The sequence below is a fragment of the Silene latifolia genome, chromosome 3, assembly GCF_048544455.1.
Source record: "Silene latifolia isolate original U9 population chromosome 3, ASM4854445v1, whole genome shotgun sequence".
NCBI lineage: Eukaryota > Viridiplantae > Streptophyta > Magnoliopsida > Caryophyllales > Caryophyllaceae > Silene > Silene latifolia.
The window spans coordinates 102,930,596-102,950,206 of record NC_133528.1 but is presented as its reverse complement, the minus strand read 5'-3'; the positions used below and the strand labels follow the sequence as shown (position 1 = coordinate 102,950,206).

Below are 19,611 nucleotides of genomic sequence, written 5' to 3'. Positions count from 1 at the left end.
TCATTAGGGTAGTCTACTGTTTATAGCAGGCCTATTTAGTCCAATCTTTCGATCCAGGATTAATTTTAGCCAATTTAATGGGTGACATAGAAGCGTGCACTCAACTAGGTCGGGAATTACAGTTAAATTGCTATAGTGACAGAGTCTCTTAATCAGTTCATCTAATTCATTCACTACATCGTCATTTTCCTACCGCAGATTCCCTAATCCCAACATGAAGGGGTTTAGCTACTCATATTCGTAATTAAACTAACAAAGAATTAAATTCCCAAAGAAAGACATAATGAAATAACAATAAATTGCGATAATGGAAATTAGGGCAAAGGAAAATGATAACATAAACAAGAAATTAAAGCAACAAATGATTATTATTAATAAAGAGAAAGGAAGGATTACAATCTGAGCGAATCCGGCGTAAAGAACAACTGAATCCGAGCAAATGATAACCCAAAGCAAAGTAACAGTGGAAAGAAAATAAGTAACGTGCTAAAGTTTCAGTAGTGCTTGATGGAAGATAAGATCCTATTAACCTAATTAACTTAGGTTTAAATAGAAAAAGAACTAAGGTTTTGCAGAAATAAACAACACACGGACTAATTAAAAGCCCATGCCCGTGAAAACCTCTCGATCGAGTGGATTAAACCACTCGATCGACCAACATCTCAAAGCAAGTTACTCGATCGACCAACAAAGTTACTCGATCGAGGACTTGGTCTTGTGCAAATTTACTCGATCGATTAAGGGACAGGCTCGATCGAGCATCGAGGGTATAGGAACCACTCGATCGACCAAAAACAACTCGATCGATCGATTCCGTCTTCATTCCAGCTCACGTCTTCACCCAAGTGTCTCGTAATGCGTGCCACGACGCTTCCAAATGCAGCATCTCACTCTGGGACAATCCCGTCTCCTCTAAATGCATGCAAAAAGGACAAAAAGGAGTATGGTTCCACTACTTTCGCGATCATTCCTACAAAAAGGACAAAATACACCAAAGTAGCCAATTCGGGGCAAAATACCATAAAAACAGTATAGAAATGCATAGAAATACGTGCTGAAATAGGCTAAAAAGACTACACATTAGACACGTATCACTTAACGCCTTTTTATAGTACTCTTTCTTTTGGGGAATGTTGACCTTGGTTGGAGATTTTGACTTTTGAGGAGATTGTTTGTGTTTGACCCTAATCCTGGTTTTGAGAGGATTTGATGTTGGAAAGACTTAGGAAGTGTGATGAGACATACTTAATGATTCTTAGACCTAGATCCTTGATAAAGTGAGTATTCTTGATTGGTGGATTATGTGTGTCAAGTGTGAGTTGCATTTGTTACTAAGGTTAGAGAATTTGACCTTGTTGTTGGTGTTTGGGATTTGAAAACCTTGGGAAGTGTAGTGAGACGTATCTTGGGATACTAGTGCTTAGTACTTGACTTAAAAGGGATGAAACTAAATGGTGGATTGAGGATATAGGATTGACTAAGAAGGTCGAGTTTTTGATTGGCTTCCACAATCACTCTGGACATGAGAGTTTGAAGATGTGTATAACCACATGAGAAAAGCTAATGGTGGGATTATTAGTTGGTTTAAGCGAGTGATATTGATCACTACTTGAAGTATGGTATGAGAGTGAGAGTAAGTTTCATTGTTGGGAAGTCTTAGCACTTGATTTAGTAACTATAAAGAATAATGGTATGGTTGAGACCAATTGTTAAGTTGAAGGACATAGTTTCAATTTTTGGTGTTAGAATGAGAAAATATGAGGTGGTAAGGCGTTGCTACAACTAAGATCTTGTTTCTTGAGGACTTGTTGGTAAGTAAAGTTCTAGGATTTCGGATTTGAAAGAAAACATTTTGGGATGTTGATGACTATAAAGGATTGGTAATGTGAATTGATATTAGTTGGCTCTTGAGAGTTTTGAGTTGAGAGAGACTTGGTATTGAGAAGTCCTTGTTAACCCTATGGTTTTAGAACCTTTGAGGTTGTGTTTAGTTCTTGAGATGATGGGATAATGTCGTAGATGAGTATGGCTTTGTTGGAAACTTTGACTTTGATCTTATGGAAGATGTTTGTAGATGTTTGAGGTTTTGCAGTAGTGAGATCACACTTATAGTGGAGTACCTTGTTTCAGGGAATAGGTTAGGATGAGGTAACGTAAGCGATTTGAGGAAATCCTTGGGAGTGATGTGGTTATAAGTTTTGTTACTATGAATTTTTCAAAATCGTTTAGGATGATGTTGTGGTTTGAGGTTTGAGTACCTGGCGTTCCCTTGTTGTCTAATTTCCCTTTTCCCTTGATCACGAGCGTTACCGTTCATATCTCTCTTTCCTCGCTTCATCTTGCTCCTCCCTTGAGTTTGATGCTAGTGACCTGTAAAACTCTATCTTTGACATTCTTAGTGACTTGACTTCAATTCTTGTTCTATGAAATTCATCATAGCCCTTTTGATTAGTTATGTTTGAACTCTCTTAACGTACTTTGTTTTTATGCTGTCTAAGTTACCTTCGTTTTTGTATGACTTCTAAACTTTGAAGCTACCAGTTTTGATTCGTTGTTAAAAGTTGATGTTACTTTTGAAAAACCTTACCTATTTTAAGTATTTGAAAATGAAAATTTGATTTAGTTCCCTATTCATTCCTGGAGTATAAACTCATTTATCATGATTTTAATTGCTAAACCTATGATTTCTTTAAATTTTATCCAATTTCTGTTAACTTTGAACTATTTATGATGTTTTTGTCAAAGTTTGATGCTATCTTTTCACAACTTGACTCCTTTTTGAGTTTAAAAGTGAAACTTTTATTTCCACTTTGGCTTTTGGCAAAAAAAAAAAAAAAATTGAATAGATTACCTTTTCTTTTGATTTTAACGTTGATCGGATGTCAGAACTCGTTATTGGAGACGTTTGATAACCTGTTCTACGCTTGTCGGCGAATGATTTTTGTTTTAAATCTGTCTCTGACTTGGAAAGTTAGCGTTCTTGTGTGCACGACAAGAGCAGTTTCGTTCCATGAATGAGACTTATACTTTTGAAAACTCTTCATTAATGTTTTTTTTTTGAAAGTATTTTGATTTTTGATTTATGCAAATAATTAAATTTTCGATGGGGTTCTGTCGGAAAATTTTATTTGAAACTTTTGAAAGAATTTTAATTCTTACGATAAATAACCTTTCAAAAGTTTTGGTTACCGATTCCAAATTCCGGTCTTATTTTATATAACCTTTCATTTCTACTTTCAAGTTTCGAGGACGAAACTTTTTAAAAGATGGGGTGATTGTAACACCCGCGAATTTCCTATTTTGACATTTAAAATTTATTAAACCGTTTGGTTACTTTATTCTATAATTTTGAATTATTCTATTTAATTTAATTAATATCAAACACGATTTTTATAAACGAATTATATAAAAAACTCTTTTTTATAAAAACACGTATTATTAAATTATATTTTGGGGCATGATTTTTATAAGAATGTATTTATATATATTTTTGGTCAGATAATAATAGTGACAGTAATAATATTAGTTTCCGTCTCAAGTTGAAACAAACTCGAGACGTTTTTCCGTCTAGCAAGAGACCGTCACATTTTCTTATGTAAGACTATTCTTAATCTCGACCAATCAAAATTCAACAACACTCATACACCTACTCACTCACACCCCACATCTATATTATTATTATTATTATTATTATTATTATTATTATAAACATTATTATTGTTGTTGTTTATCCTGTGAACCCCACCCCTCCTTTTATACCCCCTTCTTCCTCCTTCTTTCGAAAAACAGAACAACAACAGCAACAATGCAACATCTCGTCCGTACCGCCATTTTTACGCTCCTCCCACCTCAGATCCCGACTCCATCCCTCAACCAAATTTCATTATTTTTGCACCAATAGCTTCCCCATCTCGTCCTCCTCCTTTATATGCAAGAAAGAACCCAGCTTTCGTCCGGTTTCATTTCGACCATCTTTCAAGGATGCGGTTTCTGGGCTAATATCTTCTATTTTTGGGTTTAGAATCACCCTTGGATGGTTCCTTGGACGTTTAAGAGATCATAGACAGGTAACGGTGATAGGTTACTCGACAAAAACGTCGAAATTCCGTCTTATGCGTCATTTTATATGCTCTAGTTTATTAAAGTTTGGTTCTTTGTACTTTTTCTCATTTGTATGTTACTTACCGTCTCAAAATGATTCTGAACTGGGTCATTTGGATTCTGTTTTGATTTTATTTCCGGTTGCTCTTTCCATGTGTTTCGTATTGGGGTTGAATTTTGTTCAACTGAGCTAGCTCTACCATTTACCGCAAATTTCTGATTATTTTGTGGAATGTAAGTTTAATCAATATCCAACATGGAAAGGTTGCTATTGGCTGAAATTGATGCCTAAAGCGAAAATTTCTTATGAATTGGAGGAGTATGTCATTTGGATACAAGTTCTGATACATTGACGTTAGAACAAAATTCCTGTTCAAAATGTTTCTCGTTTTTGTATGGTAATGGGCCAAATCTTTTGGTGTATGCTTATGGGCTTGTAATTTGTTTCTACGTTAGTTAAAGGTCCGACTTTTGTTTGAAATTGGTTGCGTTCAGAAGCCTTTATGAGACGATCTGAATTTGTCTATTGTCGGACGGTATTTGGAGGTTATTGTGGTTTATTTTGGGCGTGGTTGTCGTGTGTAAGCTATTGAGTTTCCGTCTCAAATAATTACATGAGCATGTCTTGTTAATGAAATGTGAGTCCATCTTGTAACGGTTGTTGAAGGAAATTGCTAAACCCGTATTTTACATGGTTGTCCATTCGTATAAAGTGGGTTAGCCTCATGTGTGTATTGTGTTTGTTTCGTCTTACTCCCTTTGTTTTCCCTTATGGTAATGGTATTTGTAATTTGAGCATGGTGTCATGTTTTATAAGTGGGTTGGTTTACATGTTTTATTGTTGGGCCATAGTTGTTTGTCTTATAATTGGATTAATTTATATTCCTTTGTTATTGGGCCAACCTCATAGGATGGTGTAGGATTACGAGTGACCCAATTGTTATTAGTTACATTTTATCACGTAAATTTTCATATAACGTAAATTATTCATTATCATTCATTATGCCTTATTTAATCGGCATGTTAAATTATAAAATGAGATATTTATCTGCATAAGACAAGTATGAGATATTTATTGTTAAATAATTATTTGTGAAGGGTCATATCCTTGATAATGTCCTGTATTGTTCGGTGGTGTGAGTCGTGGTCCTATCGGACACTAGGGGTGAGCCATAGGCCCTCTAGTTGCGATATGATCGTCGGGACCGATGTTCCTATCCGTACTTATGGTGAGATGCAAGCCATAAGTATGAGTGTGACATTAATAAACCCGTCCCACGTACTTGTTTAATCTATTTAACCGGTATGTATAATTATGAAATGAAATGTTTATTTATACGTTACCAGCATGAAAAGGCTATTATAAATAATTACTTGTAAGAGTCGTATTCTTGTAGAAATGCCATATTACCATCGTATATGCTTGACATACATTTTTGCCACCTTGTCTTTCGCAAGCACGGGTTTGACCTACTTGTCTTTGTTACGCAAGTACGGGTTTGGCCTACTTGTCTTTGTTACGCAAGTACGGCTTTTGGCCACTTGTCTTTGTTACGCAAGTGAGTCTTATCTTAGTCTTTCCGCCACTTTCGTCTTTGTTCGCGATTGGGGTACTCGGTCTCCTTAGTAGTCGAGTCTTGGGTGCGTCTTTGTCTTTGGCGCACGTCGAATCGGGATGTACACCCGAGAATCTGCAGATTTAGACTAGGACCGTATTATTATCGTAGTCCTACCCGGGGAAATTATAGTCTAAGAGTGATAAATGTCTTGCATTATTTGGATGGTTACTTTGGTCATATCTCCTTGAAATACGTGCTCGTGGCTAAGTGGCCATGTCTGTTTTCTTGTCTTTCATATTATTTAATTGTCTCACATGAATAGTTTAACCGTTATCATGCTAATGTTGATCTATCTTGTTCCATCTCATTTAATCACCATGTTTAAACATAAACTTGATATCCATATTTTTGTAAGAGTCTTACATGACTTACATGTTTTAGTTCTTTGTTACGTTCGTTTCGACATTTTGTGGCTGGGAGAACCTTGAGTTACTCCCCACTGACTGTGGCGTTCATGTTTACATGAATGACAGGTATTAGTGATGCATTCATGGGGTGAAGACATGTGTGAGCTAGCGAACACTTCGGCCTAGTAGTTGGTTTATTAGGATTGTTTAGACCTACCTTTTATTGTATTGTCATTCGAGGGATATATTTCCCCTCACCTCGACTATCACGTTTGTATAATTTAAAATCTTTATTTCCGCACTCTTTATTTATGTTTTAGATTTTGGTGAACCCGCGTTTTAAATTTTAAAAGTTTCAAAAATTTCCTAAAATTCCGCATTTTATTAGTTATATTTTCCGCGTTATCGCGGGGTGTCACACCCGATGTGGGAAACAACCGCGGGGGGAGACGGAATCCCACCAATATTTTCACTATAATTCGGGAGGAAATACAGTTTGTTCGCTTGTTATGAATGCTAGGGTATAGTTCTCGTATTTTCTGATGATCTTTCTTCTTTGCATTGAGGCTCTTTATATAGGGGAGCTCGATGAGCTAGGGTTTCTTGCTTTTCCTCCAAGTTATTCCTAATTTGACACCGGGCAGGACTTTCCTTCTTCGGATTTGGCAAGAGGTTGGACTCTCACACGCTTCTCTCACGCGGGTCAAAGCCCACGTCCTTCACTGCTCGCTGATGCTGTCACCCTGGCTCCCTGATGTCCTGCGTCCCTTATTGCTTCCAGGCCTGCTGTCCCGAGTCAGCCCATATCCAGATTTTGGGCCTAACAGACGCTATAAATATTGCGGTACATCCACATGTATAAAGTAATAAGGAGTGAAATTTATACCTAATATGTACACCGATATGAGAAATTGGTGAGAAATTGAAAAATCTGGTGAGATTTTGGCCGGAAAAATAAAAGGGGCTTGATTTCACTTTATAACAAAGTTAAGGGGGTTGTTTACTCCAAATCAAACTTAAGGGGCTTAATCTCACATTGAAGTAAACTTAAGGGAGTTGTTTACCACTTTCGCGTTTGTTTACCTTATTATATATGAGTGTTTTAATTAAAAGTAAACAAATGATTAGGATGAAAGGAGTATTTAATACTATTCTACATGTATGTGATAAAAAAACCAAGAAGTTATGTCTTTAACATTTAAAGAGGAGATTAGATACTTAAGCTTCTTGCATCTTCAAGAAAACAGATTGCCATAAAACTACAAGATTCAGTGAGAGAATGAAGTAGTTCCCACATTTGTGTAAAACCAATGAGTAGTGCATGTAGTCATTCGGTCTTGTAAATTCCGGTCTTTCATTATTCAAATCCATGACTGAGGACCATAACATTCATCTGCTGGAAATGGAGAGAGTGTCAAGATGACTAGATGGTGACCGGTCCGAGGAGGTCGTCAAGACCGGCCGGTGTAACAAGGGGCGGCGCTGACGTTTGTGGATGATAACTGACGGGTCATTAGTGTGGTGAGCGTTGTCGGTCAAGGGAAGCAAGGGAAGGAGACATTGGTTGGCGGCTAGTTGAGGTCGGGAAGGGCAGTGGGAAGGTGGTGGCAGGAGTGGGAGAGGGAGGCGGTGGAATTCAAGGAGAATTGAATATAGAGAGAGAAAATTGAAAATTGGGGAGTTGAAATAAAAGGGGTAAAATGGTCATTTCCATCCATGAAAGAAAAAAATTCTTAATGAGCATCACCCTAAAATAAAAGAGTATAAATTACACAACTCTATTAAAAAAAAAAAAAAAAAAACACTTTTAAAGGGTGATTTTGCTAAGTTATGAATCTTTCAATTTCTTATGCCTACAAAAGTGGTAAGATGAACAACTTTTATAATGTTGAGGACTTGGGTTATTCAATAATTCATTCTCCTCATTTAATTTGTGTGGAAAGATTATACTTTGAGAATATTTTTCTTTAATTTTTTGATAATTTGTTTAGTTTAAAATTTAGTTTTATACGCATCCGTCTCAATCCTTTGTTTTTCTTAATTAAAACATTTTCACAAAGATTAAAAAATGATAAACAAGTGATTGAGAAAGAGCAAACAAATAACTCTCAAGGTTAGAGTTTAGTAGTTAAAAAACTTTGGTGAAATTTCCAAGGGTGTTGGGGTAAAAAAACTTGGGTTCAACCCCCACTTTTTTCCCAGCTTTCTCAATATTTACTGTGAAAAAGGAAACAAAAAAATAGAGGGTAAATCACAACACTCCCGATGAACATCGTTTAAGAACAGCTAAAGGATTCTGACAAGAAGTTAACAACAAACATTCAACTGAACGTTACCATTACTAAGTTGATTCCACTAGATCATACTCCATAGTGAATTGAAGCATGTTTCAAAAATGTTGATAGTATGTGCCTATTATCGTAACCCGCCAGAACAAGGACGATTGCTTCATCAACATGAGATCCCATTCTGCAGCCAGTCTTTACTATTTGGCAATAGTTGTTCAGTGGTTCTTATCTCTTTGCAAGCTAATTGAGTTTCGCATTTGAGGCAGATCCAAGCTTTGAGCTTTGTAGTAGCGTCGAGTATATGTTGGAGTCTCCTAATGCGGCTGCTTCCCTAGTCAGAAGCACAACATATTATTTAAGTTAATCGTTCAAGAAATAATATTTGATTTTCATACTGCATAGAACAGTATGAGTATGTCATCGCTTGAAGATATAACGATCTTGTTACATTCCTCATATATTGCTTAATAAGTTAAACACGAAGCTGAACAACTTTTTTGTCAAGGCTGAACAATTTAACACACAACTCGGCAAGTATTCAAGCTACTCTCTCTTTTGATAAATCTACTTCAGAAACTTTATATTCTTCCTTTAAGCATATGAGGAAACATACAGTCAAGTGTTGGTCAAACGTTGCAGTAGAAATAAGATTGAGGTAGTAAACGTACTTGAAGTCACCTCTTGATTCATCAGTAATTTTAATATAACCATCAACATGACCATTAAGGAGAGTCTCTGAAGCCGGGTTAACAGTATCCAAAAAGTAGAGCAGAAACGCCATCAAACAACTACAAGTAAACATTGCGACAGGTCCGAAGATCCATAACAAGAGAGGGAAGGAGAAGTAGAATGCCCTCAATGCTAGAGACCAAAACAGGCTGCCCATATTTAGCTTATGTGCAACGAACTCAGCAAACTCTCTGCTTCCTTTAGGTGAAGGGACATTGATCAAGAAACTAACATGGGCGTAATATCTTACGCATTGCATACTACACAAGAATGCTGTGAGAAAGCATACTAGAATCGAAAAGTACTTGACTGTGTGGATTGTGTATGTCAGCGCTAGTGTCTCGCCTGCACGACCTACAACTGCACTGATTAAAGAGCTGAGTGTTATGGAAATGGTTGCTAAAAGTGTCGATGCCATCATGTTGTTGCGTAGTGTTTGTATTGCAAGAATGCCGTTCTTTTGAGGATCCTGTTAACAATAATTACACTCAGTGAATGGTGATTTATGTCCATTTTACCATAATTCAGAATTAGCTGCAAATAGAACCATCAAAATTTGAATTGGCCTCTATTTATCCATTGAAATAACTGAGTAATTTTTTTTAAGGAATGAATACATATCAATATATTATCACTTATAAAAAAAGGGGAAAACAAAGTTAAAAGAAAAAGATAGGAGGAACTAACGCTCATCATATGAAACACCCATTCGTGGCGGCTGACACGATTATGGCCGATTACAGTTCGAGTAGGATGGTGTCGAATGGTGACCAAAAGCCAGACGTGGTATATCAGCATCACTAGCAGTCCTGAGGGAACTAATGCATAATCCAGGAGCTCCTCATCTGTCTTCTTAAATGTCATTCCGAACATCATCTACTATTATTAGTTAAGTAATTTAGCACTTATTGTTTCAACTTAGTCTTGTTCATGGTATACTGAACAAGGCAAGGTGTTCTGTGTTATGTGCCATTGTGATTAACATGTTTTCGAATAATACTCTGTTATACTCCATCCGTTCCGGTCATTTATTTACCATTTTCATTTTCGGGTGTCTTATTCATCTATTTACCTTTCTATATTAGATCATGCCTCTAATAAGTTATTTGATCATCCAATTTTATTATTATCTCCTTGTCATTTAATTACACTGCCCTTAGATAATTCTCTTTCTTTTTTCAGTCCATCTCATTATAGACGGATAGTCGCCTCTCATAAAACTAAAGTGGAAGGGTAAGTGGGGGTATCCATTTCTCACTCACTCACTTACACTCCCCACTTTCATTTGTGTGAGAGACATTATCCATCTATAGCTATAAACGAATAATGTCCATTTATAATGAGAATTTGTGTTCTTTTTCATCTTTATACCAACGATAAAAGTAAATAAATGATCGGAAGGAAGGAAGGAAAGAGAGAGTATGTTTTACATGAAGAAAAATTGCTGACCCATAAAGCTTAATCATTCCACTAAATAAAAAGAACTCAATTACTTTATCATTGGAAGGTGTTGGCTACAGATGGTATACATTTTGTGGTTGGGCTACTTCACGCCACACACGAGAGATGACAATGGAACAGTATTCTAATTTGGCTTTATTCTAATCTGTGTTTGGACGGACACAAATCGATGTCCACTATCCTCTTATTTAAAATTAGAATGATTAAGCCCAATTAAAATACAAAATTACTAAAGATTGCCCCTAAAATACTCATCTCGCTCCTAAAATTCATTTCTTTTTCCAAGTTTGCCTTTCTACCTACTTTAACTCTCTAAAATTTGTTTTTTTTTCCGGAAAAATTTAAATGAGTGACGGAAATCCTTTTTTTAATTATCTCTTTAATTCGTACAATAATGATAATTCGTACAACAATGATGGATATCGATTTCAAAACGATTGGAATGCCGAACAACATTATCGGTACAACGATCAACAATATAGTTATGGTAACAGTGAAGGTAGTGGTTATGGAGACGGTATTAACACGGGAAATTACGAGGAAGCTGAAAATACGCAAGACAATGAAAACACGCAAGAGAATGAGGTAAATTTGACGCATTTTTGTACTGTTATTTTTAACACGCGTAGAACATTTTCCAGAAATAATGATTTCGTGTGAGATTCACGAAATGGCCCAGAAAAAATCGTCCAAAAACCACGAAAATGCCCAGGCTAATTCGTGTAAAAAACACGAAATGGCCCAGGCTCATTCGTGTGATCTACACGAAATGGCCCAGGTTTTTTCGTGTGATTTACACGAAATGGCCCAGGTTATTTCGTGTATTTCACACGAATGGTCCCAGGCTGTTTCGTGTATTTCACACGAATGGACCTTTTTTTTATACGTTTTTATGTTTTTTTTATACGTTTTTTTTTTAATTATACGTTTTTGTGTTTCACATGAATGGACCTTTTTTTTTTTTTTTAAAAAAAAAAAAACGGTTAATGGATTTAATTAGGAAAATTATGAAGATCCCGGTGAAGAGAATGTTGATTACAGTGATATGTTTGTATTTGAGCATCCGTTTAACACATTTGAAGAAGCATTTGATCGTTGTGATGAAGTTGCATATGGGTTAGGCTTTCATTTGGTAAAGGCTAAGTATCACATGGAAAAGAGTCCTCCGTATAAAATAGTGAAATGTGAACGATACGGACCGTATAATAGCAAGGCTAAGGATCCCTTGAAACCGCAAAGAAAATCGAAGACCAAAAAATTTATGTGTCCATTTTCATTAAGAATGATTAAAAAAGGTGAAGGTGTGTGGGTTGTTGTTCCGAAGTGCGGGGTTCACAATCACAAGTTTTGAAAGTTTCTAGAAGGTCATAGGCGTAGAGCAAAATTTACTGAAGAACAGAAAGAATTGATTAAGCAGTATCGGTAGTCTCACGTGAAACCGGGGATGGTTAGACATGCTTTTACGCTTCGGTATCCTGATCAACCGCCCCCGATTCTGAAACAAATTTATAATGAGAATGCCCGATTGAGTGCGAAGGATAAAGATGGGAGAAATAGTGTGCAATATATGTTGCATTTAGCGAACCAAGCTAACTACCTTAGTGAGTCCGTCAAACATCCTGAAACAAAAAAACTTACACATGCTTGGTTTACTCATCCAGAGGCGGTGCAGATGTTTAAAGCGTGGCCAAATGTTATTCTAATCGACTCCACCTACAAAACAAATAAATACGGTCTTATATTGGTTCAATATGTAGGTGTCACACCTGTTGGAAAATTTTTTTGATAGGTTACACGTTAATTGAGAATGAGGATAGAGAAGGGTATAAGTGGGTTTTGAGAATGTTAGAGTCATTGTTGGAACCAGGTGTGAGGCCAACAGTCATAGTTACGGATCACGAGCGTGGTCTACTTGCTGCACTTCCTACTGTATTTCGTACTTCCCATCATTTCTTGTGCTTATTTCACGTATACACCGCAATTGAGGCTAGAGCAACGAACATGGAGAGGAATGGTAATTTTGGGAAAGCGTTAGCACACGGTGCTTGGAAGAAAGTTGTTGAAGCTAAAACATTTGATGAATGTACCATGGAGTGGAATGAGTTGCGGAAAAAATATTGTTGTCATCCTGCACTTATCAGTTATCTTGAGTTGACTTGGTGGCATAAAATCCATATGTTTGGCAAATGCTTTACTAATTTGGTGCTTCATTTTGGCAACACAACTACGTCTAGAGTTGAGTCCGCTCATGCTCAATTGAAGATGTGGTTAGGATCAGCTGAACTTACTCTTGACAATATATGGAAACGGGCTGATGTTATGATTCACGGGCAACATATTGAAATTCGTAAAACGCTGGAAGATTCTATAAGCAAGACAGTTGTTACTAATATGTATTATGGGAATATATTTTCAATGTTGAGTGGAAGAGTTTCGGCGACCGCCATTAAAGCAATGTTAGTGGAATATAATCGTGGGACTGATTTGGGTTATTATTTGGAGGAGAATTGTGGTTGCACATTATGGACGACCCATAAGCTATTATGTGCTTATCGGTTACATACAGTTTTCCATGAAGGTAAAAGAATTCATCCTGATGATTTACATGTGTTTTGGTCACGGTTAGCCTACACGGATTCCAGTCATCAGCGTTCTCGCCATAATGATGTGATGGAGGACCTTTTCGATAAAGTTCGGGCTTCCCACCATTCGGTCCAAAGAGATGTAATTGAGTCATTGTTCACTAAGTTGTATCCTAAGGACGAGGTTATTGAGGAACCTGAAATAAAAGATACACGCCGTGGTCGTCCAAGGAAGTCCAATACCCGTAATAAATCTGCTTTCGAACATTCCAGACGTAGTTACCCGAGTACGACAACCAGTAACGGTGAAGGTATGTTAATATTTAATGTTAATATTTAGTTAATTTTAATTTTTAATAATAGTTTTTGTTTATATTTTTACTTAATTAATTTTTAATGTTAATATGTACGTGATGGAACCCCCCTGAGCTTAATTATGACTATGTAACAGGCGTCGGTCTTTTCGATTATCAGTATTGTATGCCTGAGGCGATCATTGATGGTTTTTTAGGAGCTTTTAACCCGGAGGGTGATGGTCATTGTGGTTTTCGGGTTATGTCGCATGCAAAAACAGGAAATCAAAAAAATTATCTCGAGATGCGAAAATAGTTGATGGTGGAGTTGCAACAGTTAATCTATATGACTATCTACTACGTGAGCGAAACAGTGCTTGTAGACGAATCAAATGGGCTCATCATACACCATGTCAAAAGCCAAATTGGATGGAAGCCAATGATTTGCATGGTTTTGCAACATTGTTCAACTGGACAATATGTTTCGTGACTGTCCAAGTTAACCTACGCGGTGATCGTGTATGGACCGGTTCTAATACGTACCTACCTCTACGACCAGTTTCAGGTGTCAGGGCCCCGTATGGTATTCTATGGATTCTTTTTACAGGTAATCATTTTGTGCGTCTACGCATGGATGATAATTGTGCCATGCCTCCCATCAGCAATCAGTGGATCAATAATCGGCATGATGACGTCGAGTATTATGAAAACATTTATACTGAAAGACTTGATTTGTGGTGGCAATTTGTGTTTTCGGGTATTGTGTTTAACCCGTTTACTTAGTTATTGTAATATTTTAGAAATTTGACAAATTGAACTTAGTTATTTGTAATTTGTTTTTAAACATGTCCAACCAACTAATATTACAAGTCCAACAAAATAAAAACAAGTCCAACATCTAAAAAAAAGAAGTCTAACAAAATAATAACAAGTCCAACAAAATAAAAAACACAAATCCAACAAAATAAAAACCACAAGTCCAACAAAATAACAACTAAAAGTCCAACATCTAATAAGTACGCCTACTAGTGGTAGGCTCTGATCTCGACCACCTTTGGACATCATCGCGGCCTCGACCTCTGCCTCGTCCCGACTCGACCTCCTCATCATGACGACCCCTACCACGTCCTCCGGATCGTCTGCCTCTCCCCCTACTACCCTCCACAACCGGGGGTCGACCAGTGTACGCACGCATCTGAGGATGAACGTTCCTTATAAAGTTTGTGACTTCTGCGGTCACTGCAGGGTCTTCAACATTGTCGTACTGCGAGAACCTCTGAATAAGAGACTGTCCAACCTGAAAATTACGATAACAAAGATATTAAAAAATACCAAAAAAAAAAATGTGCGAATTATTAAATAAAATTAAATATAGTTACCGTAGTCGGAAAGTGTGACCTCTGATGTGACCATAATTGGCGCATATTTAGCCCCTGAATTAGCCTTGTTCCCATGCTTTTTAGTGCCTATTTGGGTCATTTCTTATCTTTAGTTCTTTGTTTTGCATATTCTTTGAGATTTTGATCCCTTGGTAGGAAAGGAGTAAGAATCTTGCATTTGCATGGCAAAACAAGACTAAATTGATCGAATTCAATGACCAAGCATCAAGGATAGACAAGATTAGAAGGCCTTTGTACATATTATAGTAGAAGAGCAATGTTGAGAAAAGATCCTTGAGTCCCCAAGGAAATCCCCAAGGAATTTATGAAGAAAAGGGAAGAAAAGAAGAAGAATTGTTGCTGACCGACAATCCGAGCGGATTGTCACCAATCCGTCCGTCCCAAAAAGACAATCCGAGCGGCTTTGCCACAATCCGCTCGGATTCCACCTCCACAATCCGCCCGGATTCAACCGAATCCGCTCGGATTCAAACGCTGAATCCGCCCGTCCCGACCCTATTCCGCCGGATTCTAGTACAAAGACGGATTGTCTTCTCCAAGCTACGAAGAAAGAAGCCCTTCTCTCGAAAAATACCGAGTCTCCTTGCTCAACTTAAAAAGTGTAATTACTAGTTTAGCCCTTAGTTAACCCTAATGCATCCTCCCTAATTTTCACTATAAATACCCCATTAGTCTAATTAGAGGAGTATGTTCTTCTTATCAATAATTAGTGTAGTTAATATCAATCAAATCTCTCTTCAATATTGTAATCAAGTATTAATCAAGTTTTAATCCAAGTTTTAGTTCTTCAATCTCTCTTTTGTTCATCCTTTATTTTGGGTAATTGAAGATTATTTGGGTTATTATTGGGAGATTGACAACCTCTCAATCAAACATCAAGTACTTCTATTATTCTTGCTTTATTATTGGAATCATTAGTAGGTATAATCTCTTAATCCCTTTTTAATTATTGCTAATTACTTTTATTTGTTCATCATGTTTCACTTTGTTAGTATGATTGACAACCTTGCTAGCATGTTCAACATGATAATGAGTGAGTAGTCTCTTAGCTAGGGTTAATGGGTGATTAGGGGAAACCAACATGGGGAATGATTCATGCTTAAATTAATATGCTTTCATGTTTTATTTGCTTGCTTGTTTTGATCTCAACTCATGCACATGTTATATTTGATGAAATGCTAAGCCTATGAATCCTTGCATTTACTATCATCTCCTATCTTTTCAATGAGACTTGTAAGACATAACCCAACTCGAGTCTCATTAGACCATACATGTTGTTGAGTAGGGAAGATTAAGTCGACTTGTAGGTGTTGTACAATCTAATCGATTCGGCTCCGGGACCCAAACTTTCCTAGGATTGTAAGATATAACCCAACTCAATCCATCACAACAATAATTGCTTGCTTATAATTTGAGAACATGTTTGTATGATCATATCCCATGATTCCCCTATGACCCCATGACACCCTAGTGCCTTTAATCAATTGTTTACACCCCTTTAATTCATCTTGCTTGTTTTATTTTCATTGCTATTTTAGTTTAGTAACCTTCTACATCAACCCAATTTGTGACACCCCTTAGACACCACTAGTTACAATAGAATTCTCATTTCAACTCCCGTCCTTTGGGATCCGACCTTTACTTGCCTCTTTACTAATTGTAGAGTTGCTTGTGGAGCTATAAATTGTGTTTTGATTCGACCGTGACCAACGACCACATCTTAATTTGTGAACACTTAGCGGGATCGCACCAAAAATGGCGCCGTTGCCGGGGATGGTGTTTGTTTGATTTATATTTCTTTTTATTGTTATTAGTTGTGTCTTTCTTCACCTTGAGGAAGTAAAACTCCTCAAGGTTTGTTCTAATTGTTTTCGAGTTGTTTGATATTTTGCATGTCTAGAAGGTTACAAGGTGATTTGTTACCTTTTGACCGTGAAATCGAAAGAACCTTGACGAACAATAGGAGACTTGTTAGGAGGAATTTAAGAGGTATTAGTGAAGTTGTCCAACCCACTAGTGAGTTTGTCAATCCTTTCGCAATAGAAGGAGAAGAAAACCCATTACACAATACCCCACAAAATCCACCTACAATGCCAAAATTCTCGTCACACTCCGTACCCACCGAGGAGAATCTACCAAATGGTACTCCTACACCACAACATCTCACCGGAAATTTTATTGCCAAGTCCGCCGTCATCCAATTAGTTGAGAGGAGCCAATTCGGGGGGATGCCTAGTGAGGACCCTCATTCTCATATGGAAACCTTTTGCGATTATTGTGATGCTATCTCTCAAACGGGCGTGACTCAAGACCAAATTAGATGGGTCTTATTTCCTTTTTCCTTAATCGACACCGCGAAGCAATGGTTGAAGGGCCTTGATAAGGCCACCCTTGGAATAGATTCTTGGAAGAAGTTGGCTCTAGCTTTCTACAAAAAATTCTACCCACCGGAAAAGACTAACATGATAAGGGCTCAAATTACGGGTTTTAAGCAAAGGGATGAAGAGTCTTTGTATGAAGCTTGGGAGCGGTTCAAGGGAATTTGTCGCTCATGTCCTCACCATGGACTTAGCGAATGGTTTTTGGTACAACAATTTTGGAATGGTTTATATGAAGATTCTAGGAACATTCTCAATATGGGATCGAATGGAATGTTCACCGAAGTTGATCACAATCAAACATGGAACAAGATTGAGAAATGGCGGTCCATAACTCACAATATAGTAGACCTCGCAAGGCTACTAGGGGAGGAAAGCATGAAGTGGACTCCGTTACTCAATTGGGTGCTCAACTTAGTGCTCACATTGACACAATCAACTTGAAGTTTGAACAAGCTATGGCTAGACTTGAGGAAAACTCAAAATCATCAAAGCATCATGTTAATGCCATGACGGCATCCTCATCAATCCCAAGTGGGATATGCGAGAATTGTGGAACTTTGGGACATGACCAAGGTGAATGTAGGGGAACAAATGAACAAGTGAATGCTTTCCAAGCATACAAAAGTGGTACCCCTTATTCCAACTTTTACAATGAAAACACCAAATTCCATCCAAATCTCTCATACAAAAGCCAAAATGTTCAAAACCCTCAAACAACATACACTCCACCACCCATGAGAAACCAAAATCAAAGACCCTTTTACAATCAAAACCAAAGTTACCAAAATCAAAATCCATACAATCACCAAAATGACCAAGGTTTTGATGTCCAAAAAGCGGTCCTCCAAATGCAAAAGAATCAACAAGAATTTTTCACTCAAATGCAAAAAGATAGCCAAGCAAAGGAAACCACCATCAACAACATTCTAGCTCACACCAAGATGTTGGAAACACAATTGACTCAACTAGCATCTTCAAGCTCACAAAGACAAAAGGGGCAATTACCACCTCAAAGTAATCCCCCTAGACATGAAACGGTTAGTGCCATTCACTTGAGAAGTGGTACAAGGTATGAAGCACCGAAGAAGAAAGTTGAGGATGAAGTTGTGGAAGCTAGTGAAAAGGAAGAAATTGTGCAAAACTCCAAAGATGGAGAATCATCAAAAGAAGAAAGTTCAAAGAAAAATGAAGACAAGGCCAAGGAGAAGGAGCCCATTGTGATTAGACTTCCTTTTCCAAGTCGTCAAGCCAAGCCCAAATTTGATGATCAACTTGGAAAATTCATGAAAATTGTGAAGAATTTAGAAGTCTCAATTCCTTTCACGGAATTAATCAATCACGTGCCGGCCTATGCAAAATACATGAAAGATATCCTCACAAAGAAGAAATCAATCCGGAAGCTTGAGACTATCGCCTTCACTAAGGTGAGTAGTGCAATACTTCAAGGGAGTTCACCTCCAAAGTTAAAGGATCCGGGAAGCTTCTCAATACCGTGTACCATTGGCGACACGACGATCAACAAAGCCTTATGTGATCTAGGGGCTAGTGTGAGTGTCATGCCGTACTCGGTGAGTAAAAGGTTGGGGATGGGAGAGCTTAAATGCACCAACATCACACTCCAAATGGCCGATAGATCGACGAAGACACCGTTAGGGATATGGGAAGATGTCCCCGTGCGAATTGGGAAGTTTTTCATCCCGGTAGACTTTGTCATTGTTGATATGGAGGAGGATTCCAACATTCCAATCATCCTAGGAAGACCTTTCCTACACACCGCCGGTGCGGTGATTGATGTGAAACATGGTGAGCTCACTCTAGAAGTGGGAGATGAAAGCATAACTTTTAATCTTGACAAGACTATGAGAGCTCCTCGTTTGCATGAACCATGTTTCATGATTGATCATTATAGCCGAAAGGATGAAAGGAAGAAATCGGAACTCCAATGGAGGAAGAAAATTGAAGATGCTCCATTCAAAGAGCAAGTGAATTGTGACAAGGAGAGCTTGCAAAGCTCATCAAAATCAACCAAGGAAGAAGAGGATGGCCTCATTGGCCAAGAGAAGAAATTGGGAGAGTTGTCTCCATCTAAGCAAGAGATTTTCAATGATCAACTCAATGAAGTTTGTGGTCTTTGGGACGACGAGTTTGAAGGGATTTTTAATCCCTACATTGGACATGCCATCGATCATGATCAACAACAAGGGCCAAGGTCTATTGAGGACCTCTACCATGATAATGAACAAGCTTTTGATTACTTCTTCAAGGTGTTGAGCAACATCAACAACACCTTGGACATGCCCCCTTGACATCTCATCAAGAATGAGAGTTTGGTGGAGTCCTCCCTAAACCACCACTTGTAAATATTTCTAACTCCCTAACTTATATTTCAATTCTTGTATTGCATTTTTGT

The 19,611-nt window shown here is 37.6% G+C and overlaps 1 protein-coding gene and 1 non-coding gene across 3 annotated transcripts; both read right to left on the bottom strand.

Moving 5' to 3' along the window:
• Positions 1–8,139: 8,139 nt before the first annotated feature.
• On the bottom strand, positions 8,140–10,071 carry LOC141647805 (uncharacterized). Of its 2 annotated transcripts, XR_012545848.1 has the most exons (4): positions 9,772–10,071; positions 9,024–9,553; positions 8,369–8,686; positions 8,140–8,269 (listed from the first exon to the last, which is right to left on the bottom strand). XR_012545848.1 is itself a non-coding variant. In XM_074456139.1 (3 exons), exons 1-3 carry the CDS (start codon positions 9,958–9,960, stop codon positions 8,596–8,598), a joined length of 810 nt encoding a protein of 269 aa, XP_074312240.1. In that variant the 5' UTR covers positions 9,961–10,071; the 3' UTR covers positions 8,227–8,595. The 2 variants fall into 2 exon arrangements, 1 of the variants encoding a protein (XP_074312240.1); XM_074456139.1 differs by having other exon boundaries at positions 8,227–8,686.
• Positions 10,072–17,282: 7,211 nt separating this feature from the next.
• LOC141650851 (small nucleolar RNA R71) lies at positions 17,283–17,389 on the bottom strand. The gene has a single exon (XR_012546863.1). It is a non-coding gene; the product is annotated as a small nucleolar RNA R71 (small nucleolar RNA).
• Between the last annotated feature and the right edge of the window lie 2,222 nt (positions 17,390–19,611).